Raw genomic sequence first — 22,350 nt, forward strand, 5'->3', positions numbered from 1 at the left:
ACTGGGAAAAAATTGACATTTATTGAGCTTGTATTTTGAGCCAGTCACTAAAATGCTAAGTTTTGCATGTATTATTTTATTCTTTAAACACCCCATAAGGTAGATTCTGTTACAAGGTCTATGTTTCCCATGAACAAACTGACTCATTTGTTAGGCTACCAGTGACAGTGCATTAAAGTTGGAGGAGCAAATTATAAATGCCATGGTCTGGAGACATCTCCAAGGGAATTCTACCAGAGCACACACATATACCACAATGTTTGCTCCTACTTATTATTGTGTGTTCTTGGCTTTGAAGGGTGCCAGGACATTGTAGACACATAATTACAGCTTTCTGGGTGGATGAAGAATGTACAGGACTCAGCCTATAGTTTTGCCACAGGGTTTTATGGACATTGTATTTTTATTGGGATTTACTCCAAGACAGGAGGTAGGTAATTGAACCAATTTGTGTACAGTGATCTTCTTAGGCCAGGTTGGTGGGAGATGCAGGTTATAGAAAAATCCATCTTTGTTGAATGTAATTGGATTGGAAGGGGGTACTTGGCTGGACCAAGTTGCCCATTACAGGTCTGGGAAGACCTTGATTCCTATAGCTATATGTGATGAGTATGTATGAATATGGAGCTATTTTCAAGAGTGCTTCTTTCTTTGGCTATCTTAAAATTGCAATCTTGAAGCTTTCTAAAGACTTTTAACATCTTCTCCTTTATTGTCTTAGAAATCAGACCTAGGCCAGTGGTGGTGGTATATACCTGTAATCCCAGCCCTAAGGAGGTTGAGGCTGGAGCATCATGAGGTCAAGGCTAGCCTAGGCTACATAATGAGTCAGAGAGCAGACTATACAATATAGAAAGTCTCTGTCAATGGGATGAAAGAAGGAAGAAAAGGAAGTGAGGTGGGGGGGGAGTGAGATGTTAAAAAGGCACATCATTCCACTGGATGATGGCTTCAGACACATTTCATCTATCATTTTTGGAGGTCAAGATGAGAGTGAGAGCAACCTCCTACAGCCTACCATGGTCTGAGGTCATCAGATATGTGTGTGGGAGGTTTTTTTACTTCAGTGATGAGAGACATAAGAAGCATTTAGTAGTAAAGGACAGTGAGCTTCAAGCATCCTGTGGTACATGGGAAAACCGAGCTGTGCTACTCAGAGCACCATTACTAAGAACATGGAATAGCTATTCTCAGGGCAGGGGGATGGTGAGGGTATAGAACCTCCACCTTACCCAGCTAAGTCACATAGCCTGTTCACAGAGGTCTCATCAGGCTTTCGACAAGCTATGGAGGTCTGGTAAGGACATAGGCTATGCTGGCCAGTTTGCCCACCAGGGCTCAGGAGGGGTGGGAGATGGAATGTAGCCCAGAGTCCAGGACAGTGAGTTCCCTTGTGGAGCAGCTTTGCTGACTGAATACAAAGGGAAGCATCTGAGGATGCAGTGGGCAAGGGTCCACTAGTGTTGCCAGCTTATTAGAGAAATGACGAAAGGCCTGGGTGGTGGTGCATACCTGTAATTCAGGGCACTTGAGAGGCTCAGACAATATTGTCAGTTCAGGGCTAGCCTGAACTTCATAGTAAGGCTTATCTCAAGCGAATCTACCAGTCACTCAAAATGTTGGCAAGATGTAGGAGGGGCCAGAGAGGTGCCTTGAACAGATCAGTCTTCTAAACAGGGACAGACATAGGTTTTCAGGCCCTTCCTGTGGACTGTGAACTGTACCGTGTGCTTCCTTTGTGTTGTTGCATGCGATTCGTGTTGTGTAGTGTTCCTAGGGGCATGTTTTATAAGTGAGAGATAGATGCATTGGAAAGAGGCATACCAAAGTTAACTTAGGCCATATCTCAGAATTTGACATAGGGCTGGGATTTCAATTACACCTTAGATTACAGAGAGTAGAGGTTTGCAGAGCACCTCAATGGCCCGGAGAGTTAATAAAGGAGAGCCAGTCTCATTACAGAAAGAGCTCTCCCTGGTGAGTCTGATCTGGCCAAAGTGAGAGAACTGCTGCTGGCAAGAAAGTCTTGTGGAAGATGAGGGGTGTGGCACTTCACTCTTCCTCTTACACTTACATGGATGTCAGAGGGAGGTAGAAAGAGAGTAGGACAGTCATTTCCCTTTGCGTTCCTATGACATCAGGCTGGTTGGCTACCATCCTCACAATTTCCCCTTCTCCTATATCTTCCTTCTGTGGCCGCACGGGCTCTGGCAGCGCAGGAAGTGTCTTATTCTTTGAGGAGAGAGACTTCTCCATGCTGCACGCTCACTGCCTGCCACAGGATCTCAGTAGAATCGGTTTGTTTTGGATGGAGGGGACCCGATGGGTCATCAAGACTCTGCAACAAAATTTGGAGTTCTCTGTGTGAGATTGAATGCAGACTTCCTTTGAACCCCTTTGGCAAAGAGTAGGTCATTGATCCCTTGGACTTTGCGTTCTGTTCCAGCAGGACAGAATATTTTAGAATTCTTTCTTATCCTCAGTGGTTGCATCTTTCCACACCTGTGTGGCTCTCAGCCCTTGGAGACCCACAGGACAGATCTAATTACACTCTGAGTGTTTGAAGTCAAGGCTTTTGTCTTTGAGGAGTTTCTTTTCTAAGGCCTAAACCATCTCCAGTTTCTTTGGCTAGTCTCATCTAAGGGTTTTCATTCTTTCATCTTGGTTAGTGTGTTATTGTACCCTGAAAAAAGACCTTTTCCTCCCTTTCTTCTTTATACCCAGTCTGAAGAAATGCCTACACAGCATACAGTTCTCTTGGCATGATAGGTATCAGTTCATTGCAGACAACTCTATTGCCCTTGTTCTAGATTCTATGCCCATTCAGGGCAGCACCAAACACTTTAGCTTTCTTTTGTAATGACTAGAGTGTTAAGCTGAAGTTGAAGTCAGTGAAAACCTTTTACTATTTTTGTGTGCACTGCAAAGCCATTTCTTTCCCCTTCCTGGACTTGCACAGTTGGTCTGTTTCACTTAGCATGGGGCAGCTCTTTGATTCTGTTAAATCTGGCACACCACAATCTGTTTGGATGCAGTTCTTTCATCGGGACATCAACTGTTCTTTCTAGTCTTATGTTAAGTCATGAATGAGGAGCAGTTTCAGAGAAGATCGTGACGGGGAGATCAAGGACTTTCTCTGTTGTGGGATGAGTCTTTTCTGAAAGTCATCCTTGTTGATCCTTTAACCCTTAGAGAGAAAAGCATGGCTGCTTTTTGTCCCTTTGCCATCTCTGGCATTCATTCAGAAGGAAATCTTGCCACTTCTACCCACTAACAGGAAGATAAGGAGAATGCTCTAAAAGTCTTTGACCCTGTGCTTATGCCATATTGATGCTGCCAATGACTCATTGTCACGATTGGAAGAAATACTTTCTGTTTAATTCAGCCACCATGCTATCAGAGCAATGTTGGCCTAGAGGCAAACAATGAGCTTCTAATTCAGCTACTACTCTATGAAGGGCTGGATAGTGAGGATTAACAACAATTGGAAAAGAAAAAGTCAAAACTCTGAGATGTGTGCCTAGCTGGTCCCTACTTGAAGAACTAGTATCAGGACCCCTTCTCTCCTGCATTTCTGGAAACAACTGCTGCCATAATTGTGGCCACTGCCACCACCACCACCATTACCAGTCTACCTGTTAATTGACCCACAGTACTATGTCAAGTTTGTGAAAAAGATGGTTTCTCAAGTTTTAGCTCAGGATTTATGTCAGGGAGCCATTTAGAAGTTTGTATACTTCACCTGGAATGGTAGTAAGCTCTTCTTAAAACCTATTATCATGGTCATGGGTACTATTCTTAGGATAATACTTTGACCCAATTAAAATTACTTTTTTATAGGTCAGAATGAGCCAAATATCAAGATCTTCATCTGATTTCATGTACTATGTTGCTTGGTCTTTTTGTGTTCATAGATCTTAGTGTTATGGGGGCTTGGAGTAGTTAGTTCTTAAAACATCTCATAGATTCTCTTCCTCTTCTGTTGAATTTCTAGCAAGTAACTTCCTAGCTCCACCCTCTGCTCAGCTGCGTGTGTGTGTTTGTTTACATTGGATGTGCAGCTTTTAACATGATTGACAGTGTTATTCATATCTTTACCTAGTCTTCTAATATCTGTGTGACCATGAAAGTTCCTTCAGCCATTCTGAATTTGCTTTGGTTATGAGAGGTTCTGGTTAATTCTAGAGGCCTTGTACCTACATCTGCCTTTGAGAAGAGATCCTTAATTTGTCTGTGCAGATGATCTTCTCACACAATAATGTCAAAAAAGCTAAATTTTAATATTTCTATGTCTAGATTTGCATCATCAAGAAGATAGTTTAATAGCCCCAAGAAATGGTCCCATAAAGGAAGACCCTTATATTTAAATAGAAATACATGTTGTGGCTGGAAAAACTACTTATAGCTAAACACTTACTCCTCAGGCATGAGGACCAGAGTTCAAATCTCTAGAACACCAAAATCCACTTATATGCTGAGTGGATGGTGTGACTGACCTGTAATTCCCACCTCTGAAGGTGGAGACAGGGCATCTCTAGAACCAGCTGGCTGGTGGGACTAGCCATACTGATATACTCTGGCTTTAATTGAGTAACAGTGCTTCATTGAATAAGGTAAACAGTGACTGAGGATGTGCCCTGACACCAACCTCAGACTCCACATGCAGATGTGCATACATGTAAATCTATGAAACTTATGCAAAAATGAAAAAGATTAAATATATATATTAATCTACATCACTCTTTAAAATGCAAATCTCAGTGTGAGGTTTTTTACCCCCTCTACTTTCCCCAATTCCTATAGAGACTAGGTCTTTGCAGCAAAGATTTTGGCCAGCTTTCCTTATTCACTGTCTCCTTAGTTTTTTCTGAAAATACTAGGTGAATATTTCCATTACCTTTGATTTTATGTAATTTAAGAAAAAAATCTTCATGCCTCTGTAATGATTCAATGTTGATGCTTTCAACAAATAGTGACATTTAATGTCACTCCCTTAATACATTAAAAAAGATGATAGATGGGAATTTTTCACTTGGGTAAAATTATCTTGAAAGTGAATGAATTAAAAGTCATGGAAAAGATAACTTGTTTTTTCTATCCTGAATTTTTTATCTTCTTTTTTGAAATACTTTCCCAATTACCCAGCCAGGTGAAGAAAGGGTGGATGGATGGATTGAAAACCATCTGATCTAGATGGAATGACATGTGTGTGTATGTGTGTGTGTGTGGTATGTATGTGTGTGTGTGTGTGTGTGTGTGAGAGAGAGAGAGAGAGAGAGAGAGAGAGAGAGAGAGAGAGAGAGAGAGAGAGGAGGGATAGAGAGAGAGAGAGAGAGAGAGAGAGAGAGAGAGAGACATTAGCTTAAATAATGGAAATAGTAGTATCTTTCTCTTGCCTGTTTCAATAAATGGTTTTTAGTCTCTGTATTAGTCATTCTCATGACAGGCTTCATCATGGCCACAGCTGCTGATAAATGACTTACCGTTCATAGCCATTTCCATTTTTCCTTAGTGGCAAAATAAGCTTTCTCCATGGGGGTTTCCCAAAGGGTGTAACATAGTTTAGGCAGCCATATGTATATTTTGCATATAGTTTACATATGATTTGCAGCAGTCTGTTTCAATACAATTTCAACTTTGCATGTCTTACTGATTGGTGATTTTTTTCTTCCTTTTGTTCTAGTATATACTCTGAGAACCTGTGTATCACAGATATACAGACACAAATAGCACTTAAAGGAAAAGAGGAAGAAGCTATTCTGTATCTGTGTTAGGATCTAGATTGTTCCTAGATCCAGCTAGCATAGCACTTGGTCAGGGTCCAGATAGAAGACAATTTAATTCTTTCCTTCTCTTTTTGTTGTAAATATTTTCTAAAAGGTACTGTAGTTCCTTAAGAATTCTGTGTTGGTAATTTTTTAATTTTATCATATAGCCATTTATTCATATCTCCTGTTTCATATCTACTTTATGTGAGTTTTCATTGAACTGAGTTTTGAGTCATAATTTAGTTTCTTCTTAAGTCCAAAAATCTAAGGTTTTTTTTGAAAAGTTAAAATCAACTTTATTTCCAGGGGCCCTTGACTCAACTTATGTCTTTATGACAGTCTTGGAATGTCAGATCTAGAATGAATGCCATATTTTAACCCAAGTCAGCAAGGTTGCTCTGAAGCTGGATATGAAGTTATAGGAGTCACTGCTGTTAACATGCATTTTTATGATCTTCTTTTGAGGTTGACCAGAAAGCCCATTTTCATTTTAACCTATTCTCCATGAACCACAAACAACATATATGTAGTGGCTTCTATTTTATTTCTTGCTAATTATATGCTTCTCAGTTTATGTTTTTTGAGCATTATTTTCTATATAAACCATATAGTCCTATTTTAAAAAACATAATTAGAATAATGTTAAATCTAGGGACAACTATCTCAGCATCCTTTCCCCCTTACCAGGCTAAGACATAGCTATCACTATTTTCTCCAGGCTTCCCTCTCTTATTTACCTCCAGTGCCATGAAAAAACTGTTTTAAGTCTTTATGTTCAACTGTATCTCCCGCTCAGACCCTTGCACTATAATGCTAAATGCTTGATAGATATTTTTGTTTAAAAATTATCTTCACCTTTATTCCATTTCTGCTTTTGTCTAGTTCCCTTGCTTTATTTTATGCATACTCTTGCAATATTTTCCTCAGCATTGTTTTCTCCAGGTCATTTGCCTGTTCCTGAACCCTCAGTGACTCCCATCAGCTGTAAGATTAAGTCCATTTTCCTGTCAAGTCTTGAAACCTATGGCTTCCATGTTGAGATTATTAGCATTATCTACTTTTAAAATATAAGCTAAATATATGTGTCCATTTCTTTATCAATATAGTATACTATTTATTACATGTCTGTTGTGTACTCAGAATTGCCCATGTTCTGGAAAGCAGGACAGGGTGGTCTTGGTACTACCCAGAATGCTAACTCTCTCTCTAAATTTTAAACCATTTTTAAATGCATGTATATGCATGCATTTATGTGTGCCTTTGTGTGTGTAGGTATTGGGGAGCAAAGAATAACCTTGACTATCTATTTCCTTTGAGAGAGTGTCTGTCATTAGCCTGGAGTTGACAGATTAGACTAAACTAGACTAATCTGGTTGGCCAGTGAGTTTCAGGATCCTCCTGTCTCTGCCTCCCCTTTGCTGCAATTACAAATATAAGTCAACATGTCTGACATTTTTATGTGGGTTCTAACTTAAGTCTTCATGTTCACAAGGCTAAGGTAAAACTGAGCCATACCCCTAGTCCTTAAGCACGTCTAAGGCATATTTGAAATATTCCTGTCTTGCAGGAACTTTCTCTGAATAAGCAGCATCCTCTTACCAGTCCCTACTTGCCTCATTGTCTGCATTCATAATTTGATACTTAGCTATTAGATGCTCCCTATTCATTTTTTTCATTGAGCTATCAGACATTTACTGAGTGTCAGACATTAAATACATAAATGTTTCTCTGTGTGGCATATATTTTTATAGCATAGTAGGTATAACAGCAATCAGTACATAGCTCTTACCATGTGTAGGTATAGACCAGTATTTTTCAACATGTGGGTATTGACCCATTTTTGGGTTGGCTATCAGATATTTACATTATGATTCATAACAGTAGCAAAATTACAGGTTTGAAATAGCAACAAAGTAATTTTATGGTTGAAATCACCACAACACAAAGAACTGTATTAAAGGGTCTCAACATTAGGAAGGTTGAGAATCACTAACATAGACTTGTATTAATATATTTTAAACTCAAAGTAATATATGAAATGATCACAATTATCTATGTTTTCTAGATAGGAAAAATCAAAATCCAGAAACATGCAATTATTTTTTTTTTTAAGTTACAAGGTATAAAGTAGCAGAGGTGAGGTTCTAATCTGGCTCTAGAACCATTTATTAAAACATCTATTCTACACTGACATGTTCTAGTACCAGGCCATCTGTATGAATATAAACACACACACTCCTTTCCCCCTAGGTGCTAGATTCCTGGAGACCAAGAAATTTGCTATACTTACTTGTATTTCCAATTCCTTGTCTTTGCATACAGTAATACTTGGTTAGATGGTGTGTAGAGGTTGCTGGTACTTTTATTAGCTGGTACAGGAACTGAAATTATTTATTTGGTATTTTCAAAATTAAAATATAATCACATCATTTCTTTTTTTCCACCCTTCTTTCTAATCCTTTCCAGGTTTCCCACTCTAACTTATGACCTCTTTTTCTTGGATTATTGCTGACATTTTAAATGGCAAATAGTGTTTTGAGGTAGAAAAGAAACAGAAACTAGATTAGAAAAAACTACTCTAGAATTAATGGTTACTTTATTCTACAATCTTGGAGGATAGGTTTGTACAAAAGTTAATATGTAACTCTTAATAATAAAATAAATTCTTCTCACAAAATGTAAACTAAGAAGCAAACCATGTGATGGCCTCCTCCCTTCTTGCATCCTGTTTCCTGATGTGATTGTCCATTTTGCTCCATTCTTTTCAATAGCCAACTTTGACATAGCGATCCCGTACCTACAGTCCTGGCTTGATATGTCTACTTAAAGTTTTTAGACAAGGAAAAAGATGAACATTTTTTTTCTTGACTGATAATGCTACAATGATGTAGGCAGCCTAATAAAAAGTGATAAGTACATATTTGAATCAAACACGCGTGTGCACGCGCGCACGCGCACACACACACACACACACACACACAGCCATACACAGAGTGGTAGGTTATTTGCATTTTTAAAAGATTCTTTCCTTCACAAAAGGCAAAAGATTCACTGCAGGGTTCCATTAAACATTCAATTTCTCTTACTGCATTTATCATACAAATTAATTTACCAATATTTGATTTATGAGCCACTATAAAGGGGTAGCTCTCAAAGTTTTATGAGCATAGGAATCCTGTGAGCAACTGATGTAAATTTCAGATCTCACCCAACACTACCCCACCCAGGATTCTAATTTACCTTAGTTGGAATGTAGCCCTAGATCTTACTTTGTATATTTTGGGGAAGTACATTAGCTGGAACCCTATTGGTGGGTTTCTCTAGGGCCTTTGTACCTTTCACTACAAAGTGGCCCATTTATTCTTCATTGGGAAAATGTTTCATACAGTTTTGGATCAGATGGAATCTTGTATCTCCTTCCTCCTCCTGTTGAAGCTATAAATATCTTTAGTCTCAGGTGTAAAATAGTTGTTTCCCACCCAAAAATAATCAAAAAGCCTTTTATGCACTCTGTTTTATTCTGAGATATCTTTCCGGATCTTTACTCTTGTTTCCTAAAGGTAACAGTGCTCTCTGGATTCATAGGCCCCGCCCTTTTTGTCACTTCTGTCTCCATAAATGCCAGCACCTGCCCCCATCTCCCTTCCCCTTTGTGCTTTTGACTATGATGCTGGTGCCTAGAACTTGGCCCAGAAGCATCAGCTATAGAAGAAAGGTTGTTTTTATGTACCTTCTCTTACACAAATCTAAGCTCCTTTCTGCTCTCTTCCTTCTATTCCTCTGCCCTGCAGAAAATCAGAAGAACAAAGAAAAAGAAAAAAAGAGAACATTTTTTCTTTTTTTTCTTTCTTTATCTTTTTTTTTTTTTTTTTTTTTTTTTTTTTTTAAACAAAGCAAATTGTGAGGCTCACCTGCCTTGGCATGTTTCCATTTCTCCACGACTGTTTAATCCTGCTCCAACCACACTGAATGCCAGAACCTGTGCTCTTAAAATATGATTATAGTTTAATGAAATTTGTTTCTAAAATAGACTCCATGACATTTATGGCACGTGTATCTGTGTATTTAATATATCACTGATCTTTTAAAAGTCAGTTTCTTGACCTACATTTAGCCCCTGATTACTTTCTAAATCTCTAGTAATCTCCAAAAACATTTAGAGATTTCCATACTTTAGAGGGTTTTTTGTCCTTTATTAATCCTCTATATCCCCGAGTTTTGCTTGGAGTAGATCTCAGGGGTGATCTGGGTTTTGTGAAATATTTTCAGTGGTATAGAAAAAGCTTAAGAGCAAACAATCCATGTAGTCTGCTACTGGTTAGAAACCTTTTCTGTTAGGTTTTTCATAGCTGATGGTTTTCTTGTCCTGAGGAGTCCAGCAGAGCCAAATCTGCCTCCAGTGAGGACTCTCCAGAAGTCCTGTTATTGTTTATTAGAACATTATATGCTTCCTCTTACCCATTCAGTTAAGAGATTGGCCTCCCTCCTGGAACATAGACTTTCTAGTCCATCAGAAGAGTCTGCTTCTGTATGGAGTATCATCATTACTGGTTAAAGTGAACACCACAGAAATGGTTTGGGATTGTTTGAGCAATCCTTACAAGTAGGGAGTCTGTTGGTGTGTTCAATATCATCCAGTTTCTACAGCGAACAGTGCAATGTGTAGGGAAGGAAATGTGTGTGGTACTTTCTGGATGGTGAGACTAACTAGTTGCTTTCTTTGTTTATCCTTTGGACTTTCCCCCAGTTTCTGCAGTGAACATGTATTACTGATGCAAGTAATTTGAAAGAAAGAAACTGTTACCTGAGACTTTGAGTCTCTTTCCCAGAGATTTAATCTTAATAGATCTATCTCAAATCCTACAGATTGTCTAGAATAACGATAAAAAGAAAGTCTTTGGCCTTATTCAGCAAACGGAAACCAGCTCTTTAGATGGAGAACCAGTCTTCTCCCATAGCATGGGGGCTGGTGTTCAGGGTGTGCATGCTGCTGGGTGTATGCATGTGTCCTCCTTCTGTGCAAGAATTTAGAGAAGATTGTTTTGCTTTTGGAATTTTAACCAACATTTCTTTTTTTCTCCTCTCTCTCTCTCTCTCTCTCTCTCTCTCTCTCTCTCTCTCTCTCTCTCTCTCTCTCTCTCTCCCCCCCCCCCCCAGGCCTCTCCCATCTTATGATGAGTGAACAAGGTAGGTGCCTTGTGCCGTGGTCCTGAGATGCCTGACCTGCCTGCCTCTGCACCTCTGGCTGCTCATTCAGAGCCTCCTCCATAGAAGGCCATTTGCTGCCTGTGCTTCCTGCTGTGGGCCAGGCTGGCAGCAGGGGTCACTCTGCTATGGAGAAATACCTTTCCTGATGCATCATGGTATCCCACCTCCTACTCTCAGCTTCTCCATTCCTCTTCACCATCTGTCATCTGTGCCAGGCAGGGCGCTGGCCCTGCTGGGCTGCCTCTAAGAGGAAAGCATGAAACAAGGCATGACTCGGTGATAATGGGGGTGAATGAAGCTAATTTCAGAGCAACCAGGCGGTTAACTTCCTCCTGCTCTCCCCTAGCGCCAGGCTGGGGCCCACCTTGGGAGCAAGGATCTAGGTTTCTCCTTGAACTTTACTCTAGGTAAAGGTTTGCTGTGTGTCCATACCTCCATTTCACTACCATCTTAATGATACTCCACCCCTCCTGGTCAAAAGAAGCCATGTGGGGGATTTTAATGCTTTAAATTTTATATTAAAGAAAAAAAGGGGGGGGGGGGAGGAAATCACCACAAGAACATGCTAATGTTTTTATGGCAGGATTCTAACTCATTATACACCCTGAAGAAAACTGCATATAAAGATCTGTAAATTCAGCATCTGCAACCTAAAATATTCAAATATGCAGGGAATGAAGTGTGCAGGAAATTCAGCTCGGTTAGGCATGGGGTGGGCTGTGAATGAAGCCTTTTCTCCTAAGTAAAAATTTTCCACATTATCAGCCCAAATCAGGATCTAAGAACTGAGCCCACTTAAAATTGTCTTTTGCTTCACTGTTCAATTGCTCCCTATTGTGTTTCTTCCAAGCCTTGGGGTGATTGCAAGATTGGTCTACCTGCCTTGTCCTGTCACCAAAAGATGGCTCTTTAATTTTTCTTATCTGTTTCTTTTCAAAACACACATCAGACTCAATTCTCCTTTGGGAAAATCAAAGAAAAGAAAGATGTGGTACCACATGCATTTTTTTTTTTCTTGATCTGTGGAGAATGTACAGCCACTTTCTGTCCCCTAGTCCCTCAAATCCACCTATCAGATGGTTTGGCCATAAAGGAGATAACATCAAATGAAGTAACCATCCAGGGCCTAAAGACTTTGTTTAGCACTTGCAGGTGGCCACTTGAGGTCATCCTGAATGAATAAGTATGCTTTTCTGATATAAGTGTTTTCCACAGAGTGATCCAAGGTGTGGACTCCATAAATTTTAAGACTGTTGGTTTTATGGAAAGCAGAAATCACTGTGTAGCTAAAAGGTTGGGTCAGGTGAGTTCTCCAGGGTTATGGAAGGATTTAGAATGAAGGCAGTCTGTTCCTGTACCTGAGTGAGGGAAACAAGATCTTCCAACAAGTGAGTATGGGTGGAGGAGAGGCTTGATATGGACCTAGTATTTGAACAGTTTGAGAAACAGAAGCCTTTTCCTTTGAAGTAAGAAGAGCAGAGTTTTATGAATTGCCAGAATTTAATGGTCCAAAATTGATGACAAATAACACCATAAAAGTGGGACATCAGTCCTGGTGATGGGGCTTCCTCCTGTGTCCTCCAGCCTTCTGCTCCTGGGTTCTCTTTGTGAGGTCTCCCAGAATTTCGAGTGCTTCCAAGTACTATTCATATCATATTGCTGATATCACAGGGCAGGAGGATGGGCTGCTGTAATCCTAACTTAGCTAATTTCAGACACACAAATGCATCAATGGAAGGCTCGATTCCACTGTTAGTATGAACAGCACTTGGTGACTCTGTAGTATACACCTTATTCTAACCCCATATGTACACTTATGGGGCATTCAAGTATGACCATATTCCCACCTAACATCTTTAGAAAAGAAGGAAAGAATCATGCAAATACAGATGCTATGAATTTTTCCTTTGAGGGGGTTTTAGAAAAAGATGCAGGATTCTTCTGGGTGATGGTGTTGCTAAGGTTTTAAACTTTCTATTGGAGTCTTAATTTGACTTAAGAAAATCTGTTGGCTTCTCCATTCCTCTTTCCCTCATATTTTCCACCCCATTATCCATTCTTCCCCCTATAATGACCACTTTAAAAACCCTTCACTCTTCTCTCTACCAGTGCCCCATTCCCTCCTCCTGCACACAGGAGACAGGGGCTTCTGTCCAGCTCCCATTAAATCTCAGGAATCGATATTTCATGTTCACGAATACATGTGGTATTTATGTGTGTTGTGTGTACATCTCTTATATTATATCTCACACTCTGGATCCTCATGTCTCATGTGAATGTGTGGAAAATATAGGAGAACCAAGATTCTCAAAAGACTTTCCCTAACCATGTTTGGTAAGATTGGTTAGATGTGTGCAATTTCACATCCATGGAGCTATGCAGTGCTTTTTTTTTGCATGTGGATTTTGCCATGTTTCCAAGGAGAGAACTGAGAAGAAATGAATGGGATGAAGCTTGAATGTGAAGCCAATGGAAGCAGCCTGGCTTGGCTCTAGCATTTGATCCTTAGGCCTCCCATCATGCATTTGCTTTGTGCTGTCTTTTGAGGATGCTGGGGGGCAACTTCCTGTGGTGTCTGTCCTGTGGTTTGCCATGTATGTTATTTCTCAGTGTGTCTGCAGCGTGCTGATGTCCACTCTTTTTCTTTTGCTCTCTCTTGCCGCCTCCATGGTGGACATCATGCTTCCTCTCCTTAACTGGACCTTCTGCTTCCTTTCTGTAGGTAGAAGTAAAGGTAGATGACTTTATCTTTTTATCACTCTATCAACCTATCAATGTGCATTTTAAAATTATTTGTGTATGTGTGGGGGGAGAACTGTTGATTTGATGAATATATAGGACCTGCCAGAAGTTATTGCTTTTAACAGCATGTAAAAAAAATTAAAAACCTATTGTCATTGCTGCCCTTTAATGAACCTTGTATTAAATATTAGGGATGTTTCTGCTTCTCTTTAAAGTCAGTCTTACGCATGATATATTGTATCTAACAGGAATAGAGTCTCTGGAAGTGGACTTGCTGTGTGGGGATGCATTTTACTCCACTGTAGAGTTTTCTAAGATCCTTTCTTGGGACATATGTTTCAGGCACAGGGGATGTAGGACACAATGTCCCATAATTGCTGGATTTGTTTTACGTAACTGAATTTGGGGTATCAGCAGCGCCATGGCAATGACAGAAGAGAAAGGGAGAGGATTGGAGAACTGTCTCATTTTACTAACTGTAGATTTTTGGGGTGACTATCACTCTTCTTTTCTTTAGTGTTGCAATGTTTTTATTTGTAGGAGATGGACTAGTAAGACTAGGGGCAGTAGGCTAAGAAAGGTGGAACTAGGGAAACTGAACTGTATTGCACTCACAGGGGGAAGAGCAGACGGGTGATGTGGGATGTTAGTGGACAAAGCAAGCCTTCTCCCAGGTGGTCAGAAGGAGAGGTTATGAGATACGTGGGTAGGCTTCTTATACTTCACTGTGCCTCTATACTTTGGGTGGCTAGATTCACTCATCCATTTCTTAGCCCAGAGAACATGACTCATCTGCTAAAAATTAGAATAGTTATGCAGGAGTGAAGGAGAAGTTAACTGATAAATTATAAATGTATATCTACATTCAGTTCTCCCCTCCTGGATAATTCTCCCTTGTCTTGGTGGACAGGTGCATTGCTGTTTCCTTCAAAGGTTGCTAAATAGCGTAAGTAGAGCGAATGAATTCTGGTGTGAGGATATGGCCAAAATACGGACCTGATGAGGTATTCAAATTACTTGGTTGAGGACTTGTCAGTAAACTGGTCATCTCTCATTTTAGTTTTGTGTTTTCTGTACAGCTGCCTTGGGAGTGTTTTGGCCCTTTCCAGTTTGAGCTTGGATGATTGCCAGCTCCTTTAATACTAAAGCTGGCTGACAGCTCACTCCTTTAATGCTAAGCCCAAGTGGATTCATTCTCAGAAATGTGCTACCCTGAACCTATACTCCATTGCTGGATTGACACCTTCAGTAAAGAGGAGGTGGGGAAGAGGAAGAGGCCAATGGGCAGAGATCTTTATAGGTGAAAGCACTCATGTGCTCATGACATAGCTGGTTGAACATGTCCTCCCCTCATGTTTTTTCATCTTTCCCTCTAAACATACCCCTAAAATTGTATTTGGGTATCTGTGGGTGACATTGCTGTCACCACCACCACTATCTATTCTCCTGTGTGCTGGTCATTATATTCTGTGCTTTGTGGGTCTTCTCATACTTAAAAGGTACTATCTATGAAGTGACATTTTCTATGTTTGAAAGTACTGGTAACAAGACTCAGAGAGATGTTAGGTGGCTTCTGAATGAGAATCAAATCCAGATCAGAATCCCTGACTACTCCTCCGTATGGTCTGATTGAGGTACAAGTAGGATCTCATGTACTTTCCTTTTAGCTGCCTTTCAGACATTGGTTGGCTTTAAGTTCCAGCCTGCCACCTTACATTTGCTGTAACATATATCCATATAAATATTACCTAGTACTGTCACCTCAATATGTCCAGAGTCAACCTTAATGACATTTGCCTACAAACCAGTTGCCTTTCCCAATACCCCGTCTTCCTCACCACCCAGGCTTGACCAACAGTCACTGCTTTCTAACTTCCTCCTTCATGAATGCTCTTTTTCCTAAGCAGTCAGCAGAAAGAGTAGTCTGTGACTGGCTCCAGAATGACTTTTGCATCTCTGTCTGCATCCAGGAATTATTAGGTCATTATTCTTTCCTAGCTTGTCTCCCTGTTGCTTTTCACTTCCAGTCCAGCAACTGATGAAAAGTGCTATAATCTTCATGTATGGGGGATATGGGATTAGCCCCTTCACTTCCAGAGTGGTCCCCAGCGTGACTGTGCTTTCCTAAGTCAACCTTTTCCCTTGTGTTTCCATACAAAATTACTGCTTCAGGCAAACAGACCATCAACCTACCTTGCAGGACTTCTTACTTTACCAGCTCCCTGTTCTCTTACCAGCCCCTTCTCCCTGATTCTCTGCCCATCAGAACTCACACTTAGAATTTTATTTGACTCCATATTGTCTTTGACCATTGCATGCTATGTTGAGCTTTCCCTCCATTTTTCTGACAACTTGTATTAAACGTACTGAGGATTGGGCCACTCTTTTCTATAGATTGCAAATATGTGAAAGGCAAATGTTTTCATTGGCTAGTGTGCAGATGTGCTTAGTATAATGTGTGATATGAGGAAGGGATTCAAAGTTTCTAGCCTTTAGTTGCTATCAGTCATTTCCCCCAAAGTGAAAATGAAGCAAATTGAAAGGAAATCCTTTCACGTAGCTCATCAGCTCAAGAAGCATTTGGTGGACTCTCACTGAGTCATTGTCAAGATTGTCTGTTTTAGGCTTTACATGTAACCTGGTCCCACTGAGACCTCTGTCAACCCTGTAGCCTCCTAAAGCTTCTAGTGTCCTCTATGTCAACCCATGTTGCTTTTCTCTTCCTGTGAGCTTATCTTTGAGCTCTTCCCTTCTTTTATTACATACCCCATATACCCATTTTCCTCTTAATATCTCAAGGTCCAGGCTCTTAGGTCTGCCAGACTTCATGCTTCTGTTATAAAGTGCGTGTATCCAACTGTCTTGCATGATGCATGTAATGTACTCATGTTTCAATCATCATTTACCCCCAGAAAAAGTATAGGTGGCCGTGTCTTGGCCATCACTGTCAGTCATAATTCATGAGCTCAGAATTTGGTTCAGAACTCTCCATGATGGATGCCCATAGAACTGAGTAATGTTTAACTAAACCAAACAATTGCCTTTAGATATGGGGGGTAGAAATAGGTAGTGTTTGATTTTCCAGTTGTGGTGTTGTTAATGGGGTCATTTCTCCTTCAAACAGTCGCACCCCTTATGGCTATCCTTATTTTTGTAACCCACTAATCAAAGGAGTACCAAGGGGTCATGGGATGAGACCACACATTCTGGCTCCAGTGCTCTCTGCTGCTGGGTACTCTGTATACAATATTAGAGGAAATTGCTGCAGATTATACCAGGGTAAAAGTGAGAAGGTCTTGAATTATTTTTAAGCATTTGTCAGAGAAAAGAATAGAGATGCCTCAGATCTTGTCATTCTTTAAAAGCCCTGTGATAAAACAGTGAGCCTTGTGAAGTTAAACCTATAGAACTGAGCAGGGGTTCGGGCATAATGTCAGCCTGTGCATTCAGGAGGCCTTTGGATAGCATGTGGCCAAAGGCAAGAGAGGTTTTACCCAGAAGTAGCTGACCAGAAGAATTCTTCAGAAATCAGCATTTTCTAGCTTTTAGACATGATCTCCATGGCTTCTGCTTAAAAACTGAGAGCATGTTTGGGTCTATTCCCCTTTCTCTTGCCCATTTGGAGACAGTCTATACTGAAGTAAGTCATCAAATATTTTCCCTTGATATTGAATTTGGAGCAGCAGTTGCAGACTTAGATGCCCATGGGGACATCACAGCTATTGTCAAAACTATAGCTAGGAATGGAAAGGAAGCACTAGGTGGTGGTGGCACAGACTGTGGTAAACTGGAGTCTACTTGCTAGTATTTGAGAATGGAGGTTGAATATCATTAGGGCTTCAGGATAGACCAAAAGTGTGTTTTATAAAACATGTCAGCTTCTAACTTCGTTCTGTTCCTGTAGAATCAACAACCTACAATCTATAGTGTAGATGAATGCAAATATATGAAGTACATACATAACACTTGCCAAATGAGTCAAGTGGCGAGCAACAAGTTTTTGTCCTGTTTCTTAAAAAGAAAGATATGGGGTAAACAGTTTCTCCAAGATTTCCTGTTGGATGTGAGCAGTTGGCAGGAAAGATCCACCAGAAGCATGTTTTGAGTGGTAGGCATGAATAAGAAGGTGTGAAGATGGGTGAGAATAACCAGGACAAAAGGTAGTTATCTTCTTTGATTACTGCCAATGACCGATAAGATGTGTACATCACATGGGTTGCTCTGGAAACTTAATTTCTTTCTCTTTTTCCCTACAAAACTCTTACTGTACTAACTGAGCCAAATATATGTTCTTGGCATGTAGATCTTAGAGACTATGATTTATTTATGTGTGCTTTCCCGTGTAGATTTGACCATTGGTCTTCTAATGCTGAACTAATAAACACTGGCCAAACTGGAAGGAAATAATCAAGCTACATGAACTTGACCATTATTTCATGTAGACCATATTTTGCTGGTAATAATATTAAGGGAGTTGATTTGAGGAGCTGAGCTCCCTGTTGTCCCTGCTAAGATTCAAGCATGCTGCAAATAAGTTACTGTCTTGATAGCCAACTATTTATGCAAATTAGTACATGCAATGCCAGCTCCTAATTATGAAAATAAACTCATCTGTGCTCTATAAATATCTAATTATAATAAAATAGAGGCAACATTACATTTCCATCTCTTGTCTCATTTGTTTCTTATCCACTGTTTTTTTTTTCCTCTTAACAATGAATAAAATCACTTTTTAAAAATAAAAAGCCTACTTTCCATGTTTCTACCCCCTTCTTTGTATGTTTTGAAAATCTTTGGGAGAAAAGTGAGTGTCTTTGAAAGATAAAAGGCAAATTGCTTGATTTTAGTAGTTTTTTTCTCTCATCAGTGATGACTTTAAAATGGGGCTTTAAAATATGAAGGGTGGGTTACTTTCCTTGTTTAGAAATTTTGTTGGACATTGAAGACATCTTTTTACATGTTTTATTTTGGAACATTTAAAACCTGTGAATGTGGACAGTAGATATATTAATAAAACACATGCAATGCCATGGGATGTCTCTGCTAAATTCCTGCTAACAATACATAAAACAATTACTTTATGGGTTTCCTATTTGCATGGGCCTTTGCTTACTTAACAAGTCAGGTTGGGTGATCTAGTTTGGTGATCAATGGGGTATATAGTTTTCAGTAGCAGGCCTTTATGTATACCCATAAGAACTTGACTTTGATAAGTGCCTGAAGGTAAAGGATAGTTGAATCACAGTGTATTATCTTTATGATTTATCTCATGTATAAAAACTCAACAGTTGCTTGTTAGAAAAATATTGACAAGAGTACAAATATGATATAATTATTTATGTTCTTAAGCATATATCGTTCATGAGCCCCTTCTCAGGTATGCAATGCAAAAGTATCTGTGTATCTGCATATAAGTACAGTTTTTCAAAAACTCACTGAGAGGTTCTTGTGGTATAATATATTTCTATACATAGCTTCCATTTGTAGATATATTGAAAAATAACTCATTTCAATGTGATCTATGTCTGACTTCAATAGAGTCCCTCCTTCAACATTCACAAATCAAAGCTTACTTAGATCCCAACAAATATTCACAGAGAGTCAATGACTGACATGAGGCCTCAACAAAATTCATGGAGAGTCAAGGACCTGGTGACACTGAGAACCCTATGGATGAGGGGAGCAAACCTGTTCCAGACCCTCTGACCATTGGTGGCAAGGTTCTGTGGGAGTTTAAAAGTACCTTGCAGCTACATCCTCTACATTAAACTGGCTTAAACAGTTTACTTCTCTTTACTTACCACAGCCTTTAATAGTAAGCATTTTTTTCTAATGGAAATTTTTAGATAATCATTTAGTTATTCACCTCCTCCACTCTTTAAATTCTCAGACTCAGAAAGGAGAATATGTTTTGTGCATGTACATGTAGGATATTTGTAACTTGTGTATTATTTATCTTCATTGTGGTACAGCATATGAAATATGAAACACAATATAAAGTATATGAAATGCATGCTTCTTAGTATGTGGCTTAAAGTTTCAGAAGATATCTGTATATACTCATATATATTCTCATGTATGTATATAGATAGATAGACAGACAGACAGACAGACAGACAGACAGACAGACAGATAGATAGATATATTCTTGCCACCACTGTCCAGATGAGGAGCTATGTTATGTCTGTCACTCTAAGTTTATGTCATGGTTCTCTGCCTGTGTTGAGTATACTTGTTTATTCACTCTCAAGAACTGAGTGTGCTTGTCTAGCAATCAACTGCAGGCCCTCCCTGGCTTTAGTTTCATTAAGAAAGATGAACTGGGAGAGACAGAGCCATTGTAGGTTTTGCTGTGTATAAACACAGGCAATCATGTTGTGCTTTTGTGAGGCAGCTTGGCCTTGTTTTCGATGAAGCTCAGGTTTCCCTTTGCACAAAGACCATATCTAATTGATATCATTGGGTTTTTCCTCCCCCCTGCCCCAAGGCATTTAGTAGTGAATAGAATAGCAGAGGAGGAAAAGAACATATGCTTTGTAAAGAGCCAGGCTAATAATGATTTCTGATGGACATCTGATTCTAAAAGTGTTGCATCGTTCACTAAAATTTACATGTAAAGTAAGGGCAGGCACAGCGACATGAAAGCTAAATGCAACTGGCACATCTTGACATAATAAGAATCACAAGAAACTGGAGATCCCAGATGGCAGCTTGGCCTTTGCCATCCTTTTAATAAGCTACTAACTGCTAATTATTTCACTCTTATGGGCAAGTTAATTTACTGTTGACTCTTAAAGAGATACTACTCTCCCACCCCCCCACCCCCCCCCCCCCCCCCCCCGGCCCACACCAAACAGAGCCTTTCCACCTGCAGTTTGGAAACTGCTGCTGCTTAGTCTGGAAGCCTTCCAGCCGATTGGAACAGTGCTGGCGACAAGAAAAATGTTGCTTAATAAACAGGATTTTCTGTAGGTTTTTTTTATACCAAAATATAGATCATTTAAAAAAATTGTTCGCCTAAGGATCCATTGTGTGTGCATGCATGTGCGTATGTGTGTGTGTAAGAGGCGTAGATGGAGCAGCCAAGACACAGGGAGAATCTGAAATTTGTAGCCTATTTAAGAGCGAAAGAACAGCTGCCTTTTAAATGGTTGCTAATTCTGACAATTAATGCTGTTTTGTGAGTGTGTGATTTGCTGTAATGGCAGTTACGAGGGACGGTGGTGGGTAATAGCTCATTTCCTAAGCTTTATGATAATGGAGTGCAGAGACCACAGAACTGAGAGGAAACCCAGGCCCCAGACTCTAGAGTCCTTTTAAATGAAATGCTCACAAAGCATGCTTTTCCTGTCCCGTTCTTCAGCTGCCTTAGGATGATCTTGCTTTGCAGCACATGCGCAGATTATTCACTGAGCGACGTGTGAGCTGACTTGGGTGCATCAGGAGTGAGCATTTGGGAAAAAGAAAAACCTTGTTTGCAACAAGCTGTCTGACAATCAAAATATTTACTTAAAGATAAACTAATGACTGTGCCTTGTGGATGCCTGTAGATCTGTTATTGAAAGGAGATTCAGAACTTTGGTTTGGTACTATGAAAAAACTAAATTTCCAACCATACAGGGTGTGTGTGTTCTATTTTCCTGAAGCAAAATATATAGCAAATATAAACACATGTAGGGCAATCAACCCATTTTCTTGACCCAGAGCTTGTTGAACTTGGCACTGTAGTCAGTTGTTCATGGCTGCTGTTAAAATAGCATGAAAATCACATTCTTCTATTATTGGTGATAACTATGAGCAAGAACTTGGTGATGTGAGTTGCAGCCCACTATCATCCTTACAGTGACTCCTCTGTTACGCTGTTGACAGACGTCACTCTCTCCTGCCATGTTCTTAACAGGCCACTCTTTGTGAAGCCCATTTATCTACTTGTTAATGGGGGAAACTTTAAATGTTATATTTCTTTAAAATTAGCACATCACCTGGTTTCAAAGGAGTTCCAAGGAAAAAATAAGTGCATTTGAAACCTGGGAGAACTTTTGTTATTTCTTAGGACAGACTCTTCTACAGTGTGATAAGCCAGACTGCCATCTTGTAAAAAATATTTGAGATAAGCAAATGCTTATAGACCCTTATCTGTCTGTCTTCCTGCCTATCTAGCTAATCTCTGTACATATGTGTATATGTGTGTGCGCACACACACAATATCAAGAACAAAAGAACAAGAACTTCTAGAAATGCAGGAGTAAATAAAAGTTATCTCCTTTTTTTGTGTGTATGGTAATGAAGAACCAGCCCAGGGTCTTATCCACACTAGGGAAGTGTCCTATGGCTAAGCTACCCCTCCAGCCCTCAAAACAATGGTGTTTTCAATGACTCTGTGACTTCACCAACCCTCTGTGATGACAGCACAGATTGTGAATCTCCCAGAAGGCAAATGTACTCTTCAGAGTTACCCATGGAATTTCTCATCTGTAAATCTTTATTTCTGAAAGGAATGTTGAAGACTAAAACTAATGTTCATATGAGAAACTTGGGATGAGACAATTCTAAAGTCCCTTCCAAGTCTAGTGTGCCTTGATGCCTCTAGAAGGAAGTTTTTGGATTGGTTTCATTCAAGAATGCATTTAAC

General features: G+C 39.8%; 1 protein-coding gene across 8 annotated transcripts in view; it reads left to right on the forward strand.

Annotated features, from left to right (window-relative positions):
* NRXN3 (neurexin 3) overlaps positions 1-22,350 on the forward strand; it is a gene marked incomplete at both ends in the record, with an annotated part of 1,482,596 nt that overhangs the window by 40,200 nt on the left and 1,420,046 nt on the right. For 7 of the 8 annotated variants that reach the window (XM_080922160.1, XM_080922175.1, XM_080922171.1 and 4 more), the window contains one exon: positions 10,926-10,955. The exons of the other annotated variant lie outside the window; for it this stretch is intronic. In XM_080922160.1, coding sequence (XP_080778286.1) covers positions 10,926-10,955 — 30 coding nt within the window. The remainder of the gene's footprint in view (positions 1-10,925; positions 10,956-22,350) is intronic. 8 annotated transcript variants of the gene reach the window in all.

Source organism: Micromys minutus (assembly GCF_963924665.1).
Source record: "Micromys minutus genome assembly, chromosome: 1".
Taxonomy (NCBI): domain Eukaryota; kingdom Metazoa; phylum Chordata; class Mammalia; order Rodentia; family Muridae; genus Micromys; species Micromys minutus.